The sequence below is a fragment of the Notothenia rossii genome (assembly GCF_949606895.1).
Source record: "Notothenia rossii genome assembly, chromosome: 2".
Lineage (NCBI taxonomy): Eukaryota > Metazoa > Chordata > Actinopteri > Perciformes > Nototheniidae > Notothenia > Notothenia rossii.
The window spans coordinates 75,867,465-75,891,579 of record NC_136904.1 but is presented as its reverse complement, the minus strand read 5'-3'; the positions used below and the strand labels follow the sequence as shown (position 1 = coordinate 75,891,579).

General features: G+C 41.4%; 1 protein-coding gene across 6 annotated transcripts in view; it reads right to left on the bottom strand.

The window, feature by feature from the left end:
* LOC307029008 (E3 ubiquitin-protein ligase SH3RF3-like) overlaps positions 1–24,115 on the bottom strand; it is a 120,336-nt gene that overhangs the window by 4,579 nt on the left and 91,642 nt on the right. For 5 of the 6 annotated variants that reach the window (XM_079664544.1, XM_079664545.1, XM_079664543.1 and 2 more), the window contains 6 exons: positions 22,197–22,499; positions 20,758–20,873; positions 17,803–17,973; positions 12,908–13,191; positions 9,428–9,732; positions 54–415 (listed from right to left, as the gene is read on the bottom strand). In XM_079664544.1, coding sequence (XP_079520670.1) covers positions 54–415; positions 9,428–9,732; positions 12,908–13,191; positions 17,803–17,973; positions 20,758–20,873; positions 22,197–22,499 — 1,541 coding nt within the window. The remainder of the gene's footprint in view (positions 1–53; positions 416–9,427; positions 9,733–12,907; positions 13,192–17,802; positions 17,974–20,757; positions 20,874–22,196; positions 22,500–24,115) is intronic. The other variant, XM_079664546.1, reaches the window with a different exon arrangement.

Here is a 24,115-nt window from a genome sequence, read left to right as displayed (position 1 = left end):
AAAATGTTAGCAATAGTTTGAGAGATCACTATGATTTTGCTGTGTGTGCCCACCTCTCTCTGGACAGGGGTTTGGGTTCAGGTCGGAGGACCATCAGGGCGTTGATTGCACGTGTTGCCGGGGGCGACATGGGGAAGTTGGTGTCCAGGGAACCCGACTTCCTGTGCAGAGGCTCCAGCCCAATGGCCCCCGCCATCTCACTCTCAATAGGACAGGAGCCGGCGCGCCCCTGGGCCACCATGGGACAAGAACCTGAGCGGGCGTGGTGGTGGTGGTGGTGGTGGGGGTGGTGCACAGGGTCGTGGCCGGCCAATGAGGGGTCGTGGGTGGGAGGGGAGGAGGGGGGTGAACGGGATTTCTTCTTGGCTGCCGCCCCCGACAACAGTTTTAATAAACCTCCAGCTTTCCTCTCCTTCTGAGGACAGGCAGCGTGGATGGAGATGAACAGGGGGGGCGAACACACAGAGATGATGGTGAGATATCAAATAGAGGTTTAATGAGAGAAATACAGGTTTCATAAAGCCTATCTTGAAAAGTGACAGCATAGTAATGAAAAAACTCCTTACACATTAATCACACATTTATGAAACAAATAGAAACACATTTTCCTGGTAACTCCACCTGACAAAAGGAATCAAACTGGTGATAAAAGTGCCTTTCTTTCATCAGAAGGCAGACAGTAAGTAAAGGTGAGCCGGACACTAACTGTCCTCTTCACGCTGATGCTTACGTTGGAAGGACACTGAGGACATGCACTTTAGATTAAATACATTGAAAGCAATAATTAAACATGACTACAAATGTGCAGGTTATTAGAAAAAGAGATTGTATCTGTAATTTAAACTGCAACTGCTTTGGTTGATTGATACATTGACCAATAATGATAGTTTGCTGTGTTTGCAGAGCCCCCATGCAACTTTCTTACAATAAAACGTGTATCAAATAATCATAAATCTGAATTAATCACGTTTTATCATGCAGACTTCTCTTGTAGATTATTCATGGGAAATAAGAACAGTGCAAAAGTCCAGATCTGTTGTTTTTATTAACCCTACATGGAAATTTGATGTGGGATTTGTTTCTATGAGCAGAACCATTAGATGTAGGTGAAGCATCTCCTCTGAATAAACAGGCAGCTTGATCTTTACCTCGTTCTGACCTTCACTCAAAGCTCTGAAATAAGGCATCAATTATTATGGGAGTAGGAATACAACTCAAGAAAGTATGCTTAATAATATAATGGTCACACATAATGAATGCCTGCAGGCACAATGCATATTTTAAAAGGCTGGTAAACTAACGATCCTTCACGCTGATCACATGTGCATCTACTGCGGTGGTCTTAAGAAAGCTATATTGATTATAGGCCGAGTGTTTTTAATGTTACCTTTAAAGGCAGAGTCACGCTTTTCCATTTCTTTTCCCATTCCTGTGTGATTCTGAAAAGGCTGTACAACACTCAGATATGTATAAACAGCTTTGTGTCTTTTGCTGCTTGACCTGATTTACAGTCTCAGCCATGACGAGGGGATCAATACTGAGCATGCCTGAGCGTAATTACATTTTTTGAGGGAAAGATGCATGAAGCCTCCATATCGGCTCTGTCAGCCATCTGCTGCTTTTATACATGGGCTGCTGGAACGAGCATCGTTTTTTTAGATGCGTTTCCCATCCAACACTGTTCTTTCGATGCAGTGATTGAAAGTTGCCATGGCTACGGCATGGGAGTTGCAAACATGACAGATAAAAAGCAAAATGGAACTCACAGAATTAAAAATGTTTGGTTCTTAATTGTCTAAAAATGGAAATAGTAAACAATATATAAACTACTTTAGATTAAGACGATAAAAACAGATAAAATAGCATTAGAGAGGGAGATGGTTCCTTTAAATAAATGCAAAGCAACAGGGAGAGTGGAGGAGAGAACAGAAGGAGAGTGTGTGACCTGTTGACCAGCAAACTACTGTAAGGTAAATATATCACACGAGAGAAAACAAATTAAACTCTCTCCTAACAACAAAGCAATATTAAAGCCCCTTGAGGCAAATGTGTTGTCTTTAAAGAAGAAGAAGACGATTCAACTTATTGTCATTACGCAGGTACTATGTAACAAAACGGTTTCTCTGCATTTGACCCATCCTAGTGTTAGGACCAGTGGGCTACCATTATGAATGGCGCCCGGGGAGTAGTGTAGAGAACGGTGCCTTGCTCAGGGACACCTCGGTAGCACTTGGTCTTTCCGGGACTTGAACTGGTGACCTTCCAGTTGCCAAGCCAAGTCCCTATGGACTTCGCCACCATAAAGAATAGGCTATATAAACAAAATGGCATTTACTTGATGAGAGAGCTATTTAAACCTCTTAAGCCCCACGGACCCGGTTCCGGGGTCGAAATCGCGTCATTTGCAGGAAACAACGTCTAAGGAACCTTAATATTTAATAAACTATGAATATTTTATATCCATATAACGGGAAAAAACTCATTTAACTGATCTTTTTCTGACTTTTCTACATCCAACTCACAGGTTTATCATTACTTTGAGAAAAAAGATGATTAATTTAACCCTTTTAGAAGGGAAGATATGGTCATTTGTTCTGGGAATGTCATTTTCGAGCCTGAAACCTGAAAAACAGGCTTGGGGCTTAAGAGGTTAAAAAAAAATATAGGACCCTTTCAGTCCATTGTTCAACTAATACATCCTTTTTATCTTAGTCAACTAAGACTTATTAAGTAAATAAGTAAAATTGGGCTTATTTTCATGCTTTTCTATGCTGAATGGCCCATAGCATATACATTTTTATAGCACATCTCTGGTAAGACATAAAGTGGTGCTTCTGCATGACTCATGGTGGAGACACTTAGTATTAAATATCTGTCTGTTAAACTCATCATCTACTCAAAACAACAATTGTTTGAGGGTTAATCTACCAATCATTTCTATAGCCGTCTCTCAGTAACAGTAAGAAACGACACTATGCAGACTTTTCATTATGCCGTGCACCTTGTCAAGGTCTTCAGAAACGTGTTGATGAGTGTGAACACTTCTGACTGTGAAGCTGAAGATGGAGCAGACAAAGTCGTCAGTGAAATTCAGAGGGACAAAGGAAATAAAATACTGGAGCTGTGTGTGTGTGTGTGTGTGTGTGTGTGTGTGTGTGTGTGTGTGTGTGTGTGTGTGTGTGTGTGTGTGTGTGTGTGTGTGTGTGTGTGTGTGTGTGTGTGTGTGTGTGTGTGTGTGTGTGTGTGTGTGCATGCTGCGGACCACACTGCAGGACTGGCCGCCCAGGAATATTGCATGTAATTGAAACTGAACGGTACATTGAATTGGCTCCACTTTCTTAGATATAATCGTAAAGGGAAGTACCAAAGCGCCTTCCATGAAACGGAGGCAGTAAAATCAGAGGATGCACATGACATGGACTGAACTTCATAATTCAGTGTGATACTGTTCTACGAAGTCTGGCACACAGTCTAAGAAATCACAGTTATATACACAGTATGAGGTAATGTCCCTTTCCTCCACATTTTCACAGATTTCCTGTTAGGTTCTGGTGTTTGTTTCAGCTTCCCTACCTGAACGTGTAAATATTTGTTTACTATGTGTGAACAACATTTTTCTCACATCGTAAGTGCTAACCTTGATCAGAAACTGTTAATGACTTTATTCTCTCCTCTTTACAGGAGGGCATCACAAGCCTTTTCATTTTCTTTGCTCCAGTTTTCATAATTTCTCCAAAATGTATTCATTAAACATACTATTCTGGGGTAATGGTGACTTCTAATCACATTGCTAAGGCCACTGCTTCGATATAATGAACATTTATATTTATACCTATTATTTTTACCCGCCCAGCTGTCATACCAAATTGACAAGCCTTAGCAGATGGCTCAGTAACACATACAGCTAGTCTTTAAACCGCCTGAGCTTCACGACTGCAGTTAAAAGAAGTAGTCAGAAAACATGGAGACGATCTCAGTGATAACCTGTCAGAGATACAGGAAAAAACGACACAATGAAAAAAAAGAATATACTTTATCTGCACTGTCCCTTTGCTGTAACAGTATACATTTCCCCAATTTGGGAGAAATGAAAGATTTCAGATTGGGATTTATTGGGTTTTTGCCTGCAGCTAACCATTCATTAATCCATTTCTGCTTTTTAATCACTGTTTTTAAATGTTATTTTTTTATTGTGATTCTGCTGCACTATTTCTTTAAGCTCTAAAGTTTTTATTTTTGTAAAGCACTTTGAATTGCCTTATGTTGAATGGGTATTATATGCATGCCTTGCCTTTTTTGTTTTTTGATCAACCACTTTGTGTTGTCCATCATAATTTCAAGCTCAAGTTAACATTGCAAAATAGCTTGTTTATCAGTCGGACGAAATGTTCAAAAACCTAGAAGTACATTATATATAAACATATATATATTTACAATCCAATCGATAACATAGCATAGTTTAGACACTTTAATACAATCATAGACACTCAAAGGTCAGGCACTGTGGATAATTGTGGACTAACAAAGGTATTTCATGGCAAAAAAATCAGGGCCAACTTAATAATATAAAAAATTGAAACATTACGGCACAACAGGAGAACTTTAAGGAGTTCACAGACCTTTCCATCAATTTGGAAGTATTACGGTCCAAAGTCAACATCCAACAACCATATGCATCAACACTGAAGAAGTACACTGTTTTCCAAATCACTGGTATAAGTGTCTGATCAAAACCAAATAAATAAAAAGTGTAACGACGACAATTCCTGGCCCTAATGACCAGTCTTACTATGTAAATGTGGCAGCACAGAAAAATTGCTGACCAAGCAAGCGATGCTGTATAAACACTTTGACTCAGCAGAACAACGTCTGGAACAACAGCACGCCTTTAGAGATGTTCTGCATCCCCCTAAACAATAAGACTTGGTTATTTCTCACAGGATTAGGTTTATAAAGCTTTTTTTGAATTACTTTAACATAAATCAAATCGTGCTCACTGCCTACAGTATGCATATTAAATGTTCCACCTCTTTGGCAACATAGCCTTCTTTCCTGTCATGCAATAAAGCGCATTTGAATTTTAATTTGGGAAAGGGAGAACAAAATGGAGAGAAAATAAAGATTAAGAGAAGGGGAGATCATTGCAGAGAAGGAGAAAGCAATGAAAGAGGAGGGACTCAGAGAAGGGGAACAAGGTGGAGAGGACAGAGGAAAGGTGTAGAAACAGGAAGATAGCAGGGAGGACAGAGGGGTGTAAAAGGAGAGAGGAAAGGAAGGAGGTGGGACTGACAACAGCGGAAAAAAGTGAGTAAATACTCCCTCTCCCCTTTCATCTGCAGGCTTAAAGGCTTAATCAGCTGCCTTTGAGTGTGTGTGCTCTCCTGTGTGCATGTGTATGCTCCTCTGTGTGTGTGTGTGTGTGTGTGTGTGTGTGTGTGTGTGTGTGTGTGTGTGTGTGTGTGTGTTGTGTGTGTGTGTGTGTGTGTGTGTGTGTGTGTGTGTGTGTGTGTGTGTGTGTGTGTGTGTGTGTGTGTGTATGCAAGAAAGGCAAACTGCTGCTGCTGTTGTTCATAAGTCAACCACCAGATGGCAGCATACCATCACAATTTCATTCCTGTGCATTTGAAGTGTAATTTAGTACAAGGCCTTGCACTGCGGCAGGATGCTGAAACAGGGAAGCTCATTTTTAGTAGTTAGTTAGTTTCCATTTTGCTTTTCCTTTTATAAACCTGTTTGTACAAAATGTGTACTTATGCTATTAAATGTGAATCTCTTCCCAATTAGAAACCTCCAAGACACTTACATTTGAAAGAAGAAGACATACTTTATTAATCCCTTACGGAAAGATGTCTTTCTCCATTCTGATGTGTTTGCACACATTACGCACTAGGGATGTGCATCTCCATCACTGAGGCCGATGCGATGCGCATCTCGATACGTTACCACGATACGATACATTAACGATACCTTTGAAACACCAGGCGATGCGATACGATACGATTCACCCCTGTTGCGATACAGTTCGATACGATTTGATTCAACATTATGCGATTCGGGGCGATACGATGCGATTCAACACGATGCAAAAATAATGATACTTCAATATGGTACGACAGAGGATTTTTGTTTTATTCCTGATATGCAGCAAATCATACATTAACAAAAAAGTGCTTTACATATTTGGTACTGCACATCCCATCATACCGTTTATTTTTTTACCTTTAAAAGCTCTCCAGAGTACAATTGTATAACACCTCACAGTTAAACAATGTAAGGATGCATTGCTCATGATTAACAATGTGCAAATAACAGCTACCATAGAGCAATGCCCATACAGCTGCCAGCCTGATGTGCTGAACACTCAGAGGCTAACTCACCAGTGAGCAGAAAGCATTGGTTTCTATCTGAACAATAAAGAAAACAAATAACCTTTCACAAACAGGTATTTCATAACTGCTTACAGTAAGGAAGACATTTAAATTATTATTGGCCGTCACAGGCTGCTGTAAGCTAAACATCTCTCTCTGACAGAACACCTCCCTGAGTGATTTAACTCATATGTCTCACTTTCAGGTTTCTCTTTTCAGCCGCAGACCCCATGTCGCCTCTTTATGTGCGTCGCTAAGTTCCTCGTACTACTTGTGTAATTTAAAGCGGCTCGGCATCGTTAACAATTTGCGAGTGATTTTTCAAGTTGACCGTCTGTAGTAATAGTGCCGCGCACATATACCATCAGGACGTTACTGATGGGGTGCGGCTGCGGAGTGATACTGTGTGTATGCAAGTCCGCATCTAGGACGGATCTATGTATCATGGCTGTAGACCTGTTAAGTAATAAAGATACCTCATACAAAGGTCTACGGATACCTTATTACTCTCCATGACCTGCGGTCAACTATATAGCATAAATGACTATTACACCGTCTTTCTTGAACAATCCGAAGTGTTGCCAAACGTTTGATTTGTAGGTATTTTTCGCTGCGCTGTGTTTCTCTTTCTCCTCAACTTCCGTGTGTGTTGATAACTGAGACTCTCGTTCTCCGTAGTGGCGAAGCAAATATCAAAGATCGTCTCTGCTGAACGTTGACAAGATAAGGGGATTTTATATGAATGAATCGGTTTTTTACCGATGCAAAGACGCTACGCAATCGATGCATCGCGAGTTCAACCCAAACTGTAGCCGATGTGCACTCTTTCAACCGGTGCACTCGCATCTTGAACGTTTATGCCGGTGCACCGATGCGAATCGGTGAATCTTAACATCTCTATTACGCACACAATGTAGAAACAGTCACATTGTGCTCATTTACTGCTCAACACTAACAATTCCAGATTTGAAAGGAAAATTGGCCATACTATAGTCACTCCTCCCATTTTCATCGAAGATCAATGCCATCAATGCTTTTGTATAAACACTTAAAAGACCTTCTGAAATCCTGCCTGACTTACTGACAGCGTTTCAGTTGTCAGCTGTCCTGTGAGTGCAGACTCCTTCAGAAAGTCTACAAGAACTTCTCAATGTCCAACGTGATGTGCGTCTGTGATGCAGGCTGTAGACAGCGTGACAAACAGAGATTACTCTGTGTCCGCCAGACGGTTATCATAGCCGCTTCATCATGGCCTCTGTAACAAAGACTGACTCTGTTCGGCTCATCACCATCCTGACTTCAACCTGATGCTTCTGCCCCACGTGCTGAAAGCAACACATATAAGCACTGTGGATAAGGGTAAGACTTATCCAGACTTATTTGTTAAATGGTTATTATGACCATATCATATTTTGCCAACTTAAAGTGACAGCATTTGATATTTTTGTGCCATTATTCAGTATCATTTTCAACCTCTCAGGGAGTTAAAGCTTCTAAAACTGTATTTTGATCATATTGTGATTCTTAAAATAGCCAAATCCATATTGAAAGGACGTTTTGGGGGGGAGTGGCAGCTTGTTGAGACTCGTTGAGGCAGGTCGTTGCTTAGGATTAATAGAAGGCAGAGAAAAAGCATATAAAAAAACACTAGAATTATTCTTTAAGGCAGATATTTCATTTAGTATAACAAGAAACAACCTTTGTACTTGTTATAAGGGGGCATTCTGTGATATCAGAATGACAAATGGGGCATTTTAAACACCTTGTTCCAACTTTTACGAGATATATTCAGCCTATGAGTAATGGTCCTGAATTCGGTTCAAGCCATCTTTGAGTGTGCCGATGTAAACAAGGCCGCTTCCCGCTGTTCCATAGTCAATGAGCTGTTTGTCAGCTAGCCATAGATTAGCTGTCCCAGACAGTGGAGCCAACAGTGAAACAAATGGAGCCGAGACAGATGCGAGCTCTCGCTGCCATCCTTCACTGTCAGTGCGGCCCGATTTAACATCCAGCGCTCTAACGCAACATCTCACAACATGGAGGATGGCATCCAGGAGGTATGCCAGCTGCCCGGTGAATGACACTAACGGAGGTGGGAGGGGACTACTGGCACATCAGAAGAAGGGGAAGTGGCACCATGTTTTTCTTCTTCTCACACTTATTGTATTTGCACTATTTTAGCTGAGTGGTCCAAAACAAGAGGGATTGTGTTTTCTTAACGGACTCACGCAAACTCAGTATTTGTTTTCCCATATTGAATTTCTCCAACAAAACAGATGCTTGCCTCTGGATATGTTCATCCATTAGAGACCGTCAGGTTTAGAGTTACAACAGTTACTCCATTCATCAATTTGTTTGAATGACAGAGAATCAACCAGCAAGAATTGTAAAAATTGATCAATCACTTGTTTTTTTTTTATAATAACAAACGTTTCCTTGTGTTAGCTTCTCATTTGTTATAAGCTGCTGCTTTCTTTCTTCTGCTAGTCCATCAATAATTCATATGTTTTGGAGTTTTGTTCAGAGAAAATAAATTACTTGCAGACATTAATGTACCGTGCGTTCAATTTGCAGACTAAATGATACATTCCTTAATCAAGAACATTATAACAATAGTAAAAGAGGGTGGAAATAATTAATAGAAGTAGCCCATATTTAGAAGGCTGTGCTCTTATTTGATTAACATCTTACTTGATGAAAATCAAACATTAATTAAAACATGTTGAACCATTACGTATTCAACACTTATTTTATAAAAAAGATTTTCTCTTTTGGGGACATGTTTAAAAAATGATATCTTGCCTTGATGTTAATGCACTCTTGAGTATGCATGTGGTGAGCATAATAGAAGTAACTTTGCAGAAGCAAGACATCCAATTATTCTATTAAAGAGTGCTATTTGCTCTAATTTCTCAAAACACAACACATCTATTGCAAATCTGTTTAATCACTTTCTTTTTTACAGCATTACTCTGAAAAGTGGTTGAATCTAAAAACAAAGCAATGATACATGGCTCACAGCTAAAATGTGCTTTTGCAGTTGTCAAGATGAGGCTCACCTTCTCTGCTTTGGGTGCGTGGGAGGGGCCCGGCGATGGCGGCTGGAGGGGATTGGCTGGGTCGCCGTTGAGGAGCACCGCTGACACGTTGGGAGGCGTGAGGCAGGACAGAGGGGAGGAGAGCGGGAGGAGGGGCCTCGAGGCGGGCGAAGAGAGAGGGGAGGGCCCTAGGCAGGGTCCCGGAGACACCATGGAGTGAGGACGACCCGATTGGCCGGGGCAGCGCGAGGGGGAGGAGCTCTGAGGACGCAGCGGGGAGAGAGCCACTGTGGGACGCTCCGGGCTGCCAGCTGGTGGACTGTGGACTAAAACAGAAAAAACTCTTGTTGTTATTAATGTAAAAACTGATTATAAATGCAGTTATTTCATTCCTTAGTGAGTCCATGCCAATGTTTTGGGAGCTCTCAATATCTGAAGAGAGATATGATATCAAAATAATCCTTCAAAAGCCACATTTATGCAGACTTTAGGTTACAGAGAGATTCTCTTTCTGAAAATGGTTACTGGGTAGAACAACATTAATTAACACCCATTATTCGTTTATGCGTTAAGGCTTTAGGATAACATAGGAAAAGGCTGCTGAAAATAATGAGAAGTTAAAATGTACTACAGTATTTAGGACATTTCGAAAAGAAAGCAAATAAAATAAATGAATAACTAAACTGAAAATGTGTAGGTGGAAGCTTAAGCTTCTAAAGCCTACAATTTTATCATATCGTATTAGAATAAACAAACTCTTTCACTACAAGGTTTACACAGACAAACAAAAAGATTAACAATTGTTTTACTTATTTTAATTATGCTAATTTCACCCCACATTCCTTATTTGTTGTCACAACTACACCAAGTTAACACCTTTGACAGATATCACTTTTAAGTCTTCCAACCTTTGTTTTTCTAAACATGCCTATCCCCATATGTCATATTAAGTTCATTATCTATGAGTATCTTGTTTAAAAGTTTGGAGTCTTCAATTCTCCTATATAGTCAATTTCTTACTCTGAATAAAACTCACAAACACCAGGTAAACAGCCCAACCTGGGATAATAAGGTTGAATAATTCAAACCCCATCCCTAAAACATTTGAATATGTGGAGCACTGTGAATAATCTAAGCTTAATTCGAGCACCCTAAATTCTGAACAAACCCCATCAGGAAAATAAACTGTCTGAGATGTCCTGAGTTTTGGATCACTTTTCCCAGCGTTCAATTTGTATGAGGTCATTTGCTTCTCATGAGGATAAAGTACACACACACACACACACACACACACACACACACACACACACACACACACACACACACACACACACACACACACACACACACACACACACACACGCACACGCACACGCACACACACACAGACACACACACACACACACACACACACACACACACACACACACACACACACACACACACAGGCATAGATGCTCAAAAACACACACTAGCCACCTGTTCTTCCACACTGCAGTACTTAGGCAGACATCCACAGAGAGGCTCACTGGTCATGTGATAAAACCACTAAGCGCTAGAACTATGCACATACTTTATTTTGTAATGGAGACCAGATGTGTGTCTGTTTGTGTGTATGTGAGAGTGAGAGAGAAAAACAGAGAGGGGAAAAGAAGCTCTGTCATTACGCCTCCATAAAACAAAAAGCAAGCACAGTGATGTCATTCAGCTACGCGTACAGGAAATATGTGTGCTCACTGTGCACATGCCTGTGTGTGCGTGTGTGTGTGTTATTCTTGGCAGTGTTCTCACAGTGTGTACTTGTCAGCGTCCCAAAGAAACGGTCACCATTATTTTCTCAGAAGGAGAAAGAAAACATACAAAGGGAAGAGAGAAAGGGGTTCTGGAGAGATGAATAGACTCTGAGTGGAGAACAAGGCGGGTATGATCTGGACCTTGTTCACAAATAGGTGTGTGTGTCCCGTTTGTGATTGTGTGTGTGTGTGTGCACAAGCAATACCACTGCGCGATCAGATCTCTGTTTTGTGCCGACTGTATGTGCACAGTTTCATTGCATTCTGCAGTTGTGTTGAATAATTCTGCTCCCAGTTACAGCATGTTGTTGTAGCTGTTCTGCTACAGAGGCTTATGTTCAGCAATGATTCAGTGGGTTCGTATAGTGCAGAGGAAAGATGGAGTGAGCATGCATGATGTTCATAGAACAATATCATAGGGTTTTTTCCAAGCAAAATTGTTTGCAGCATGAAGGCTCTTTGTTTTCAATTGTCCCCTCACAACAAGAATACACCTGTTCCCTTTTTGCTTTCACTGTTTGAATGATTGTTTTGCGTTTTCTTCTCCATTCTGTGTTTTTGAACAGTCAAAAGACAGGCATGTTTGGGCTGCTGGGGCCTACAGTGGATTAAGGCTCTGACAATATAATTGCAATTCCCCCCAAAATCTCTTTCTCCTAATCCCCCTTCTCCTGTGTCTACTTTATTGTTAAGCCAAAAATGTCTGAAATCAATTAATCACAAGATCTGATGAATAATATAAAGATACTCAAAATGAGTACCGGTAGGTCTTTTTGGAAGTGTCAGTGTGTCTTTATAAGCGCTGTGATGCTTTGATGGGTGAAACAGATGATGTGCATATGACTGATTTATCAATATTTAATTGATATATGATAAATATACTTATGGCTTGTACTTTTGGTGTGTTTTGCAATGAGATTCTCAACTATCCTTTATGATCTTAATGCGCACTTTTGGCCATGTTCTGAATGTCACTAACTGGTTCTTTCTTTAGTTCTGATTCCTTTTCACTAACAGCATGATGGAACCAGAGGTTAAATAGTCTGCTGTTAACATAAACCTGCACAGTTTTACATGGTGCAGAGGCTACTTGAATTAATGATTGATCAATATTCTATTATTCTGTAAACACAGACTAAGGGGATAAAATGCTGCGACGACCCAAATTATCTGCACTCTGCTCCTTAAAGCCTGGAGGCTGCTGAGCAGTCTTATCGCGCGCCGTGATATTGCCGAGCATGACATGAAAAATAGCAGAGATGTGAGTAAATTCCTTCCACTTGCTTAACATTTCTCTGGAGGGTGCAACAAGAAACGGCTCTCCTTTCTCATGATGTCATACTGTGAGTCTTTAACGTGGCTGCTTCTGTTGCAGGATGTTTCTTTCACACGTAGATATCTCAACTTCTATTTGAGTGCAGTTTTGGAAAGGAAAACTATACATAGCTTATTTACTTTGTAAGGTTGTGATGATGTTAATTCCTAAATAATCAGTAAACATGTGATTGGATTGACCAATACATAGAAACAAAACCGAACCTTCTGAATGTTTCATGGATCCAGTGCTTAATGATTAAAGCCCATTTTGTGTGTTTCTAACATGTGTTTGTCTGTGTGTGTGTGTGTGTGTGTGTGTGTGTGTGTGTGTGTGTGTGTGTGTGTGTGTGTGTGTGTGTGTGTGTGTGTGTGTGTGTGTGTGTGTGCTTACCCAGCTGCATTGAGGTGCGGGCCTGGTTGGCTGTGTGCTGGCTGGAGCGCAGGCAGTTCTTCAGCTGGGCGGCGGCAGTTTGTGGAGAGGAGGCGGGACTGGCAACAGAGTTTATTAGTGGGGTGGAGGGACGCGAAGAAGAGGGCCCCGGGGAGCCTGGGGACGAAGGGGCAGAATGTCTACTGCACCCGCTACCTCCTCCTCCTCCTCCTCCTCCTCCTCCTCCTCCTCCACCCACTGGACTGGATACAGACGACCGAGAAGATCCAACTCCAAACGGAGCCCTACAGGAGACAGAGGGGCGAGGCTTGTCATTGAGTGTTTCACATGTTTTTTTAAATCTAATTATATGTCACCAAAAGTGATATTGCTTTAGGAATAAGGGTCTTTCTGTCATACCAATTAATGTGTCATGCCTTTTTTCTCCATAATTACTTTCTCTCACAACTAAATACCAGAACAAACTGAGTTTACTGCTGATTAGCTATTGTTGTCATGCTAACAAGCTAAATAAGGCTTCATTATATTTGTTTGTGGTGTTAGCATTTAGCTCAATCAAACTCTATGAAGCTGTGCCTGAGTACAGCCTCATAGAGTTTTGTTTAGAAAGAAATGTTAATAGCCAGTGTTTTGTCCATAATGGCAGACCAGGAGGTGCAAACGGGGCCATTATCCTCTGTCAAAGTGAGTGATTTCAGAGCTATTATCTGACTGGTAGATCAGCACGACTTAATGTCCAACTGTAACACATATGGAGCTGCAGGCTGCTCGAGCTCCTCTCTGCAGAGTGCTGAATGGCAGAACAGTGAGCCCAACATTATTGACTCGTATTCACACTCTTATGGCCGCCCATCGACTTCCTGTCACACACATGCAGAGTTATGACTTTCTCTGTGTGTGTACAGCATGTGTGTGTGTGCCAACAGAAACATCAGTTATTCACACACTCTTTGCCTATCAAGTGTGTTTGGCTCGCTCGTAAAGTCCCATACGGGTGTTTTTTGCTGCTATCAGTAAGTTATTACTACAGTATTTTACAAAAGGGAAAAAAATCAACCTTTACACCAATAGCGCATCTTGCCAGAGTTCAAAATCCTCATGAACAGCATTTATGCATTATGAAACCCAATCATTTATCAAGAAATATCAAATTAATTCAGGAAAATTATGATAGAAATGCATTCAGGAATCTTGCATGTTTGTTTCAATCATGACATTAAATTCCACAACATATATGCAGTGAACCTTCTGGATCCGCACCATTCTGGTTTCAAGGCAGGTCACTCAACAGAAACTGCTCTCCTTGCTGTCTGTGAGGAACTGCACACTGCTAAAGCAGCATCCCTCTCCTCTGTCATCATCCTTCTGGACCTGTCTGCTGCATTCGACACGGTGAACCATCAGATCTTCCTTCGCACTCTCCAAGAACTTGGAGTTTCAAGCACTGCACTTTCCCTCCTCACCTCATACCTCAAAGACCGCACCTACAGGGTAACTTGGAGATGGTCCGAGTCTGACCCTTGTCAATTAACTACAGGGGTCCCTCAGGGCTCTGTTCTTGGTCCCCTCCTCTTCTCCTTGTACACAAACTCGCTCGGGTCTGTCATTAGCCCGCCTGGTTTTTCATACCACTGCTACGCTGACGACACCCAACTAATTCTGTCCTTTCCCCGCTCAGAGACCCAGGTCGTCGCATGCATCTCTGCTTGTCTAGCGGACATCTCTCAGTGGATGTCTGCTCATCACCTCAAGCTCAACCTTGACAAGACTGAACTGCTTTTCCTTCCGGGAAAAGATTGTCCCACTCTTGACCTAACAATCAACATCGGCACCTCTGTTGTTTCCCCGACTCAGACTGCAAGGAATCTGGGTGTGATCCTAGATAACAAACTGTCCTTCACTGCAAACATTGCTGCTACAACCCGCTGCTGCAGATACATGCTTTACAACATCAGGAGGATACGTCCCCTCCTGACCCAGAAAGCGACGCAGGTTCTGGTCCAGGCTCTCGTCATCTCACGCCTAGACTACTGCAACTCCCTCCTGGCTGGTCTACCTGCATGTGCCATCCGACCTCTGCAGCTCATCCAGAATGCAGCGGCTCGTCTGGTCTTCAACCTTCCAAAATTCTCCCACACCACCCCGCTCCTCCGCTCCCTTCACTGGCTTCCGGTAACTGCTAGAATCCGCTTCAAGACACTGGTACTTGCGTACCATGCTGCGAATGGATCTGGCCCTTCCTACATCCAGGACATGGTTAAACCGCACACCCCAGCACGTGCTCTCCGCTCTGCATCAACCAAACAGCTCGCTGCACCCGCACTGCGAGGGGGACCCAAGTTCCCATCAGCAAAAACACGTGGGTTTGCTATCCTGGCTCCAAAATGGTGGAATGAGCTCCCCATTGAAATCAGGACAGCAGATAGCTTGCACATCTTCCGGCGCAGACTGAAAACTCATCTCTTTCGACTCCACTTTGAGCGAGAGAATTACTAACAAAGCACTTATATACTAATAAAGGGCTGGCTTATCTAAAGCTGATGTACTTATATGATTCGGTTTTCTTCAAGGTTGTATCTTCCTGGTCGAATGTACGTATTGTAAGTCGCTTTGGATAAAAGCGTCAGCTAAATGCAATGTAATGTAATATATTCAAAAGTGAGGGACTGACATGCTTAATTAGCGGCCACAATGTGTGTGTGTGTGTGTGTGTTTGTGTGTGTGTGTGTGTGTGTGTGTGTGTGTGCGTGTGTGTGTGTGTGTGTGTGTGTGTGTGTGTGTGTGTGTGTGTATTTGTGTGTGTGTGGGCATCTTTGGCAGCCTCTCATTAACATATTGTAAATGTTCTGAGCTGCACTGCAGACAAAGGAGGGGAGATAGGTAAGGAGCGACGGAGGGAGGGAAAGAGGGAGAAGGAGAGAGTATGCTTTCGTAAAAATAACAAATTGCCTCTCATTTGATTACTTGCCTGTCTTCTCTCTCCCTCTCAGATTGTATAACAGCCATTCATATCCAGAGAGGGATCCCTGCTGTTTCTGCAACTGTTTCATCTCTGCATTTCACTTTCTCTTTCTGCCTCTTTCCTACTACCTTGTATTTCAATTTCTTCCCACCTCATTCTGCCTTTCTCACCTCTTCACTCTCCCAGTCTGTTTTCCTTTCCCTACACTCATACTTTCTGTCTTACAGTTCCATATCTTTCTTTTCATCGTGTCGTTATTGTTCTCCACCTCATTTAATCCTTTCTATTTTCTTTCTTTCTATTATTCTAATTCACCCTTGCTTTAATTCTCTTCCCCTCTCTCTTTCTTTTTCTTTGACTGCATCATTGAGCAGAATACAGATTAGATGAACAGCCTCTGCAAATGTTTTCACGCATACAGGAATAATGAGGGTGATTAAATTGCCAAATATGATTTCAGCACACTCATTTTTCTGCTATATTTGGTTTTAAGAGATATGAGTAACAGTGTTTACGATGGTGATGAAAATGATGACGATGATGGTGGTGGTGATGATGATGATGACCTACACTAAGTTTGTGGTAACCCAACCTAAGGGAGTGTCAGAATCAGCTGACTGCTGTTTTGTACATTATATTGTATTTTAACAGATTTTAAAACAGATTTCAACAGATTGGATCAAATAGATTTTCTTGTGGTTTCCACTCTAATACATACTTCAAAATCTGGTCTTGTTTCCTGCTGAAAAAGTAAACTGTTTACAGTTTTCAGTCCCTTCCTGGTAAGAATATGCCTTTACTGGTGTGACCAAATCCTTTTGGTCAGTTTTAGTGCCAGCTATGAAAGCAGGATCCTGACAGTGCACGGTGTGGTGCAGAGGACGAAGCAGGAGGAATACATTATCAGAACCAGGAATACAGTATGTATCGGCAGATTGCGACTCCGCTTTTTCGGGGCGTTCCTCTGTGACAAGAGGCAGAGTGAGTACTGGAACACGTGTAATTACGTGCCGTAACAAGTAGCAAAATTGCACTGCTCAGCCTGATGTGTATTCGGGTTCAGTTGGAGCCAGAAAATTACCACAAAAATGTCAATGCAAATTACAATGACTGCGCCACCACTGCCTTTGTGTGAGGACACAATTAGGGGCCTCAGTCTGATTGTACTACACTGCTGCTGGCTTGACATGACCAACCCGAAGGAACTCAATTGGTAAGTGGAGCAAATGTTGGAGAAAAAAAAACATTTTAATGTGACAATGACATGAAGCTCCCTGACCATCTCTACCAACCCATCAGCTGTCTGACCTGAACGAGGTAGCCACAATTACATTTACAGTAAATTACAGTTGTTAGTATTTTTTACTGACAGACACTTTGCCATGACATTTTGTCCCTTTTTCAACTTGAGCAAAGAAAGTGTGTTACTGCACAACACCAGTTCAAAAGCATTTCCAGCAACCAAGTGGAAATGTCAAGAGGCTAAAAAATATCTTGAGATATAGCGAGTATCTCATGATTTGCTGAGGTAGAACATTGGTGTACAATAGAAACAGATTAAGCAACTGTATGATTATCTACATGAACAAATGATATGTCAACGCACACTAAAGCATAGCTCATCTGAAGGGATGTAAAACTACAGGAGCAAACAAGAAGTATAGAACTATCCTATTTCCTTTGATCCTGTCTACATTGCTTTCCTTGTTTCAGCTGAGACAATCTCTCGATTTATCACGGACCACCCTCTTCTTCTGTAATGTTGCAAACTACTTAAGAATTAAGATATGGCACCACATACTGTTTACTTAGATTAAATAACTTTTTGCCAATTATCTCAAAATGTGCGATTCATTTGAAACCTAGCTATAGTTCCTTTGGAAGGTGTGCCACCACGATAATCTACACCCTCCCCAAGCCTGAGCTCACTGACCTGGACACGGGGGTGACGTAATTTCCCGGGAAGACACCGGAGGCAGCAGTTCTCAGCGAGGTGCCTTTGAACCACCCGTCTTGGCACTTCTCTGTCACCCGATACATCTCCCCTTTCCTAAGTTCAAGCTCGTCTGCCTTCTGGGGCTTGTAGGCGTATAAAGCCAGATATCTGTGGAACAAAGGCAACAGAAACAATGTAAAAGTAAGGAAAAATAAAGAAACCCTTTCAAGTCAGCAGGAAATCTCCGAAAACTGCTCATTAAATCCCCATCATTTCTCATGTGGGTTATTCCTAATGTGCATTATGCAAAGTAAAATCAAATGAATGAATAACTAAACAAATAAATGAAAATGAGCAAATCAATCATTTAGAAAAGCAACTGTTAGGAAGGAGGAGAGAACACCAAACTCCAAAGGTCTTTAACTTGAATCAGAGGAAAATAACAGCTTTAGTATATACAAAATGGCTCACAAATATTCATTAATAATCTCTCTAGAAGTGTTTATTTTATATATCTCTTTTTTAGGTGTTTGATGTACAGTGCAGAGGAGGAGAAACTGCACAATGTCGATGCAGCACCTACTCCTTCAGAAAGCAGCCCTACAGTAGGATCTGTGTCAGCTCAAAGAGAGGAGCTGTGGAGGCTGTTCCTCCCACCATATACCATCCTTTTCCCCAGAGTGGGAAAGCAACTGTAGGTGGCAACAGTAAATATGAGAGATAGTAGGAAATCAGTAATTGGTCTCCATCAGCATTTGAAAATAATTCCATTCAAACAGCAACAACAAAACGCCCTTTAAAGTTTATTTTGTGGGGGAGGACAAGTTAAGACAAGCTTATTTCAGTAAATCAGGATTGTTTTCTGAATCCAATACTAAACTATATATCTACTATATCGACTTTGTTACCTTGGACTACAGTCTCCTTGATAGTTTTAACCTGGTGACTATGCAAAAGAATGAGGCCTTTGGAGTTATTATATGGAAATCCCTAAATACTAGATTGTTCCTATTTGTACTGCAATTTTAATTTATAACATGACCAATTTCCCCAAAAATGTATGTATAAATGTATACAAAATGAATAGTACCAGTTGACCAAAATCAGGGGCTTTTTGTGTTATATGATATTTGGAATAAATGGTGCCCTTGAACTATAACAAAAGACATTGTAAAAATATCAGAATCAGAGGCTCATATATCAAATCTAAGATGTATGACGGTTTAATGTTGCAGAGTGGTCTGTGATTTATACAATTCTCAAGGAGAATTCAAATCATTTCTCTTGGAGGTTTTAATGTGACCACCAGAGGCTGCCTCAATGATTTTTCCTCCCATATTGTGTGCTGTCCCATGAATAGGAAATTAATAACCCCATGTTTACCTGTCTGCTCACAGGTACGCTGATAAATGCAGAAATTATCATCCACTACATGTGAGACTGTGTTCATGAGTGGTGCCTCCGCGTTAACATATAAATAAGTTTCTGGTCCCAGCAGGATGTTAGTGGCAGGCTCACGACAGAAGACGATAAGACCGCAGAGTAAACAAGCCCTATATGCGCTGATTCCCCGTTGCCATGGTAACAGATGTGGGGACCGTCTCCCGTCTTTCCATGGCAACAGGAATAGTTGCCAGGTCAAGATGGAAACGTCCGACCTCATCAGCGGAACAAGCCTACTCCGGACGTTTGTGTGTGTGTGTGTGTATGTGTACAGAGCGCTATTTGGAAAGTGATATAATTAAAGCTGACAATGTTGCAGGCAGGATCCCAGTATACAGTTAATAGTATACATCACACACACATGTGCACACACCCCCACACACACACACCCCCACACGCACACGCACGTGCACGCACACGCACACACGCACACACACACACACACACACACTTGTACTTCTATACTGGTGAGGACCCTCCTGGCCCATAAACCTAATTCCCACGTTGGAAAAAGTGATTACTGACCTCATGTCCTCACTTTCCAAAAATATCCCAAAATGTCCTTACTCTCAAGGTCTAAAACTCGAATAGGTAGAATTACAAGGGCACAAACACACACTCACCTTGAAGATACCTGTGTGTTTCTGGCAGTTACCTGGTAGATAATTAGGAGGTAAATTATAGAACAAGTCTTGCTCAGCGTTGGCGCCTCACCAGCCATCTGGATGTGACTGGTGTGGTTAGATTTCCACCAGAATTGTGTTGGTATGTGTCAGGTGGTTTTCACTCTTAATCTATTCACCAAATGATAAGATAAGATCATTTAAGTCACTGGGACAGCTTCCAAGCAAACGCTACAATGCTTCGTAATACCCATCTATTGTAAATAAAATGTGTAAGAGGTTGTAATATTTTAGCAGATTTGGAAAAATAAGGTTGAAAATAATAATAAGTTATGTAATCGCAACATCTTTTCTTTCATGTCATCCTCATCTCTCTCTTACCCGTGTGTATTAGGGCCGGACAGTACATTGGTATGACACAGTTGAAGCCTGGCATGATTTTTTATTTTACCTACAATGGCTGAGGAAATAGTAATAAGAAAAGGTGATGAACTAGCTTTTCCCGGGGCTCTTCCCTATGAAAGCAAATCACAGCTGTACAACGAAATGTATTGTGAGTGTAAGGGATGGCTGAGCTGTTGAAAGCCTTGTTATGAAACACTGATGTAAGCATCAACTCAACGGAGGGCACGGTGTGATGGTATTTTTCCTTTCTGAGGGGGATTTGATCGTTGACCAGTGGAGGAGTAAATGTGGTTGCAGAGATGGTGGAAAGTGGCCAATAACTCTGGGCACAAAAGAGGAAATATTTTAAACGTTGCCAGGAGGCAGGTTCAGAAATCATGCTTGGATCTCAGGGCTCGTATCCACTCGGGTGGAAAACAGAACGGGGGAAGAAGGAGGGGTCGCAGGTGGGAGAGCTGACAGCACCCTGAGGTGTACTCACATGTTGAGTGGCAGCTGCACCTTAGCGTGGGCCAGCAACTCAGAGGTTATGGATGCCACTTTGGGGGGCACCAGTACCCCTGCCAAGGAGGGAGAGGGACCCGGGTGAGATGCATCCTACAGACACACAGAGAGATACAAATCAGGTGGCTTCCATTTAAAACAGAACATTACTCCAATATATGCCAGCAGCGTTTCCAGCTTTTCAGTATGCATCCTGGGTGTTATTCAAAAACGCATTTAACCCAGGTGTGAATGCATCCAGAGGCAATGAATGCAGAAGCAATGTGTCTCCAGTCTCCAGCTATCAGAAAGAGCAATGATGTTAGGCACATCCAACTGTCAGAGTTTGTGATAGGGGAAAAGTTAATAAAATATCTAGTGGAGAGGGGACACCTGCATGTTTACTGCATATTTAAAGCATATTTTTTAGAGCCCAACCAAGAAATAAGCTGGGCTCAAACGAGGCGTACTGCAAATACTGTTGATCCAAATCAGCGTATACATGTTGACAGGAAATTGCAATACAAAATGTCAAGTTTATCCATATACTAAATACATAATAGAGGAGGAAATTAAATAATTCATTTAGGTGACACATTTAAGTACAGTTATAATGTACCTTTCCTTCAGTATTTCTCATATATTTTCTATTCATATTTAGATTAAAATAAGTAAATTAAATCAGCTCAATTTTCACTAATAACATTTGTGAAATGCTGCTTAGCAAAAATAACAAAGGAGCCAACCTTCAGGATATTTCCTTTCCCATACATACTGTATATTAATGTAGACTAATTGCCTGACGTTTCAGTTTGTGCAGTAATGGCTTGTTTTAAAATGAAATAAAGCCTAAATTATGCCCTTATTGGTACTGTGTCAACCCGGGAAACATTGCAGGTTTAAAATAACATATATCATTATATATTGTATATGGTTGAATCAATCTGCAGAACCCTATAATGGTGATAATCTGTTAGAGAGGACTGATGTCTTGTTTTGATGGCCTACATGTGTGACAAACTGGACTCATACATGTCCTTAATCCAAACATATTAAGCAGGAAAATTGTTTTTCAATTAAATTGCTATTAAGATAAAAAAAATGTTTTTACATTTCATTTAATTGTTGTATGCATTTTTTTTTCACATACTGTATTTGATTAGTCAAATGGCCAAATGTAGCCACATACGGCCTGAAAATAATTGAAGTACTGCAACGCTTGTGTATATACTTCACACACTTTGACTCAAGTTTGAATGCACAAACTTTACATTTACACTGAAGTATCTTTATTTAATTCCAAAAATATGTAATTAACATCACTGCTTCATATAAACACTCATAACAGTATGTGTGTGTGTGTGTGTGTGTGTGTGTGTGTGTGTGTGTGTGTGTGTGTGTGTGTGTGTGTGTGTGTGTGTATGTGTGTGTGTGTACCTGTATGCGTGCAGCAGCTCGGGGGTCCGAAGAGCTGATGAGGACAGGGTGGGAGATCTCCATGCTGTGTCTGTTGTTGAGTTGCGCGGCCCTCTGGTTGACTGACAGCGCGGAGAACGAATGCCTCTTCTTGGCGTTCTTCTTCCCTTCGCCTCTCCGGTGGCCATTTCCGTTGGACGGCGAGGCGCTGGGGGAGGGACCAGGAGAGCAGGGACCCAACGGGGCTGGCTCTGAGCTGGGACCTGGACCGTTAGTCAACGTGGGCTTGTCGATTTCCATCAACTGCTTCGCTGTTTCATTTAACTGAGAGGAGAGGAAGAGGAGAAGCAGGTGGTTGACAGATCAGAGAGCGAGGAGAGGGGGAGGACAAGAGAGAAGAGAGGTGTTACATTTCAGTCCTTAGTGGTTCACATCCAGAACAAGTGTTTGTGGCCTTTCCTCGCTGGTTTTTGTTGGCAGCTTTTCAAAAAACGAGCAGCATTACAATCATCACTTACAACAGCTGGCCCAGTGAGACTGTGTAAAACACACTGTCTGCTTTTGTCAAAAATAACTCCCACGCACAACATAACGAAACATGAGCATCCCGTTTTTTCCCAACTAACTTTGGTTTAATTAATGCTTAGATGAATGCATTAATTAATGCTTTAGAACAAAGTAATGTTGTTGTACCTATAAGACTGTCAAGATGTAAGATATTAACACCCTTTCAATCAATGCATTTCTACCAAATGCAGTCACCAAATCACAAGCAGACGCACTCAAAGTAGCAGATTTGAAAGCTTAAGGAATGAGATTATGCAACACACTGCACATCTAACCAAAAAGGAAAATCTCTAATTTTACGCTTTCCTAATGAGGTTTTTATCCACAGCAATGCTAATTGACTGTTAGGAATATGTTTTTGCTTTTATCATTGCCCCAACACATGTAAGAAGTAAACATTTCCTCCAGCAAAGAGTCCATAATTAGTTGTATTTATCACATGATCTGGTCACAGATCTGGATTATAATAATATGGTGGGCTGTTTTTTGTTGTTGTTAGAAACTGCTGAGGAGTTTAAGGTACCAAAGCTCCCTCTGTCACTGTACGTTGACATGACAATATTAATTATAGTAATTTAATAGTAAATGAAAAGTATGTCAGGCACTTTACAAAGCTTTGTAGATCCAAACAAGTGTGAGCACCATCATTTAAAATGTGTGTCTGGCATTTTTAATTGTTTGTGCTCTGTTAAAAAGGACAGTTCACATGGCACCGGATGTAAACAATGCTGGCAAAAAAGACATTGATTTGGGGTTTTCAAAAGTAACAATATTTCTAGTTCTAATAGATTTGAGAGATGTCACATATCTGTATCTAATGTCTCAGACACTCTGCAACTCACACCAAAACAAGATAGGTTGATGAATAGCACAAGAGGCAAGAGGACATATACGTATTTGTGATCTTCTGTTCTCTAATATGTGATCCTCATTTGCGGTCTGTGATGGGGATCAGATAATTTCCTCACTTCCAAAATGAATTACTGGTGTGGTACATAACACCGTTTAATTCCATGTGTAATTTTAGCAAGCTCAGACTTTTCTTATCAGAGTGGAGTGAAAATAAAGTTGTTAAAATAAAAGGATGGATGTTCCATACACATACAGATAAGCAGCATGTTGCAATAACTTATAAAAGCTGAACAATCCCCTATATAGCTATCACACAACGTGATGCTTTAGTGTTTTTCCCTGTGTCTGAGAGCATGTCTTGGTTGTAAATGGAAAAACAGTCAGCGTGTTGACAATTATGGGACTTTGCGGTAGTTTAGCTAGGTTCAGAAGCAGCCTGGCGCTCATTAATTCTGCTCACTCCAACACTCACACTGCTCCTCAATGTTCCCCAACTACCTGCTGCTTGCAATTTAACCTCC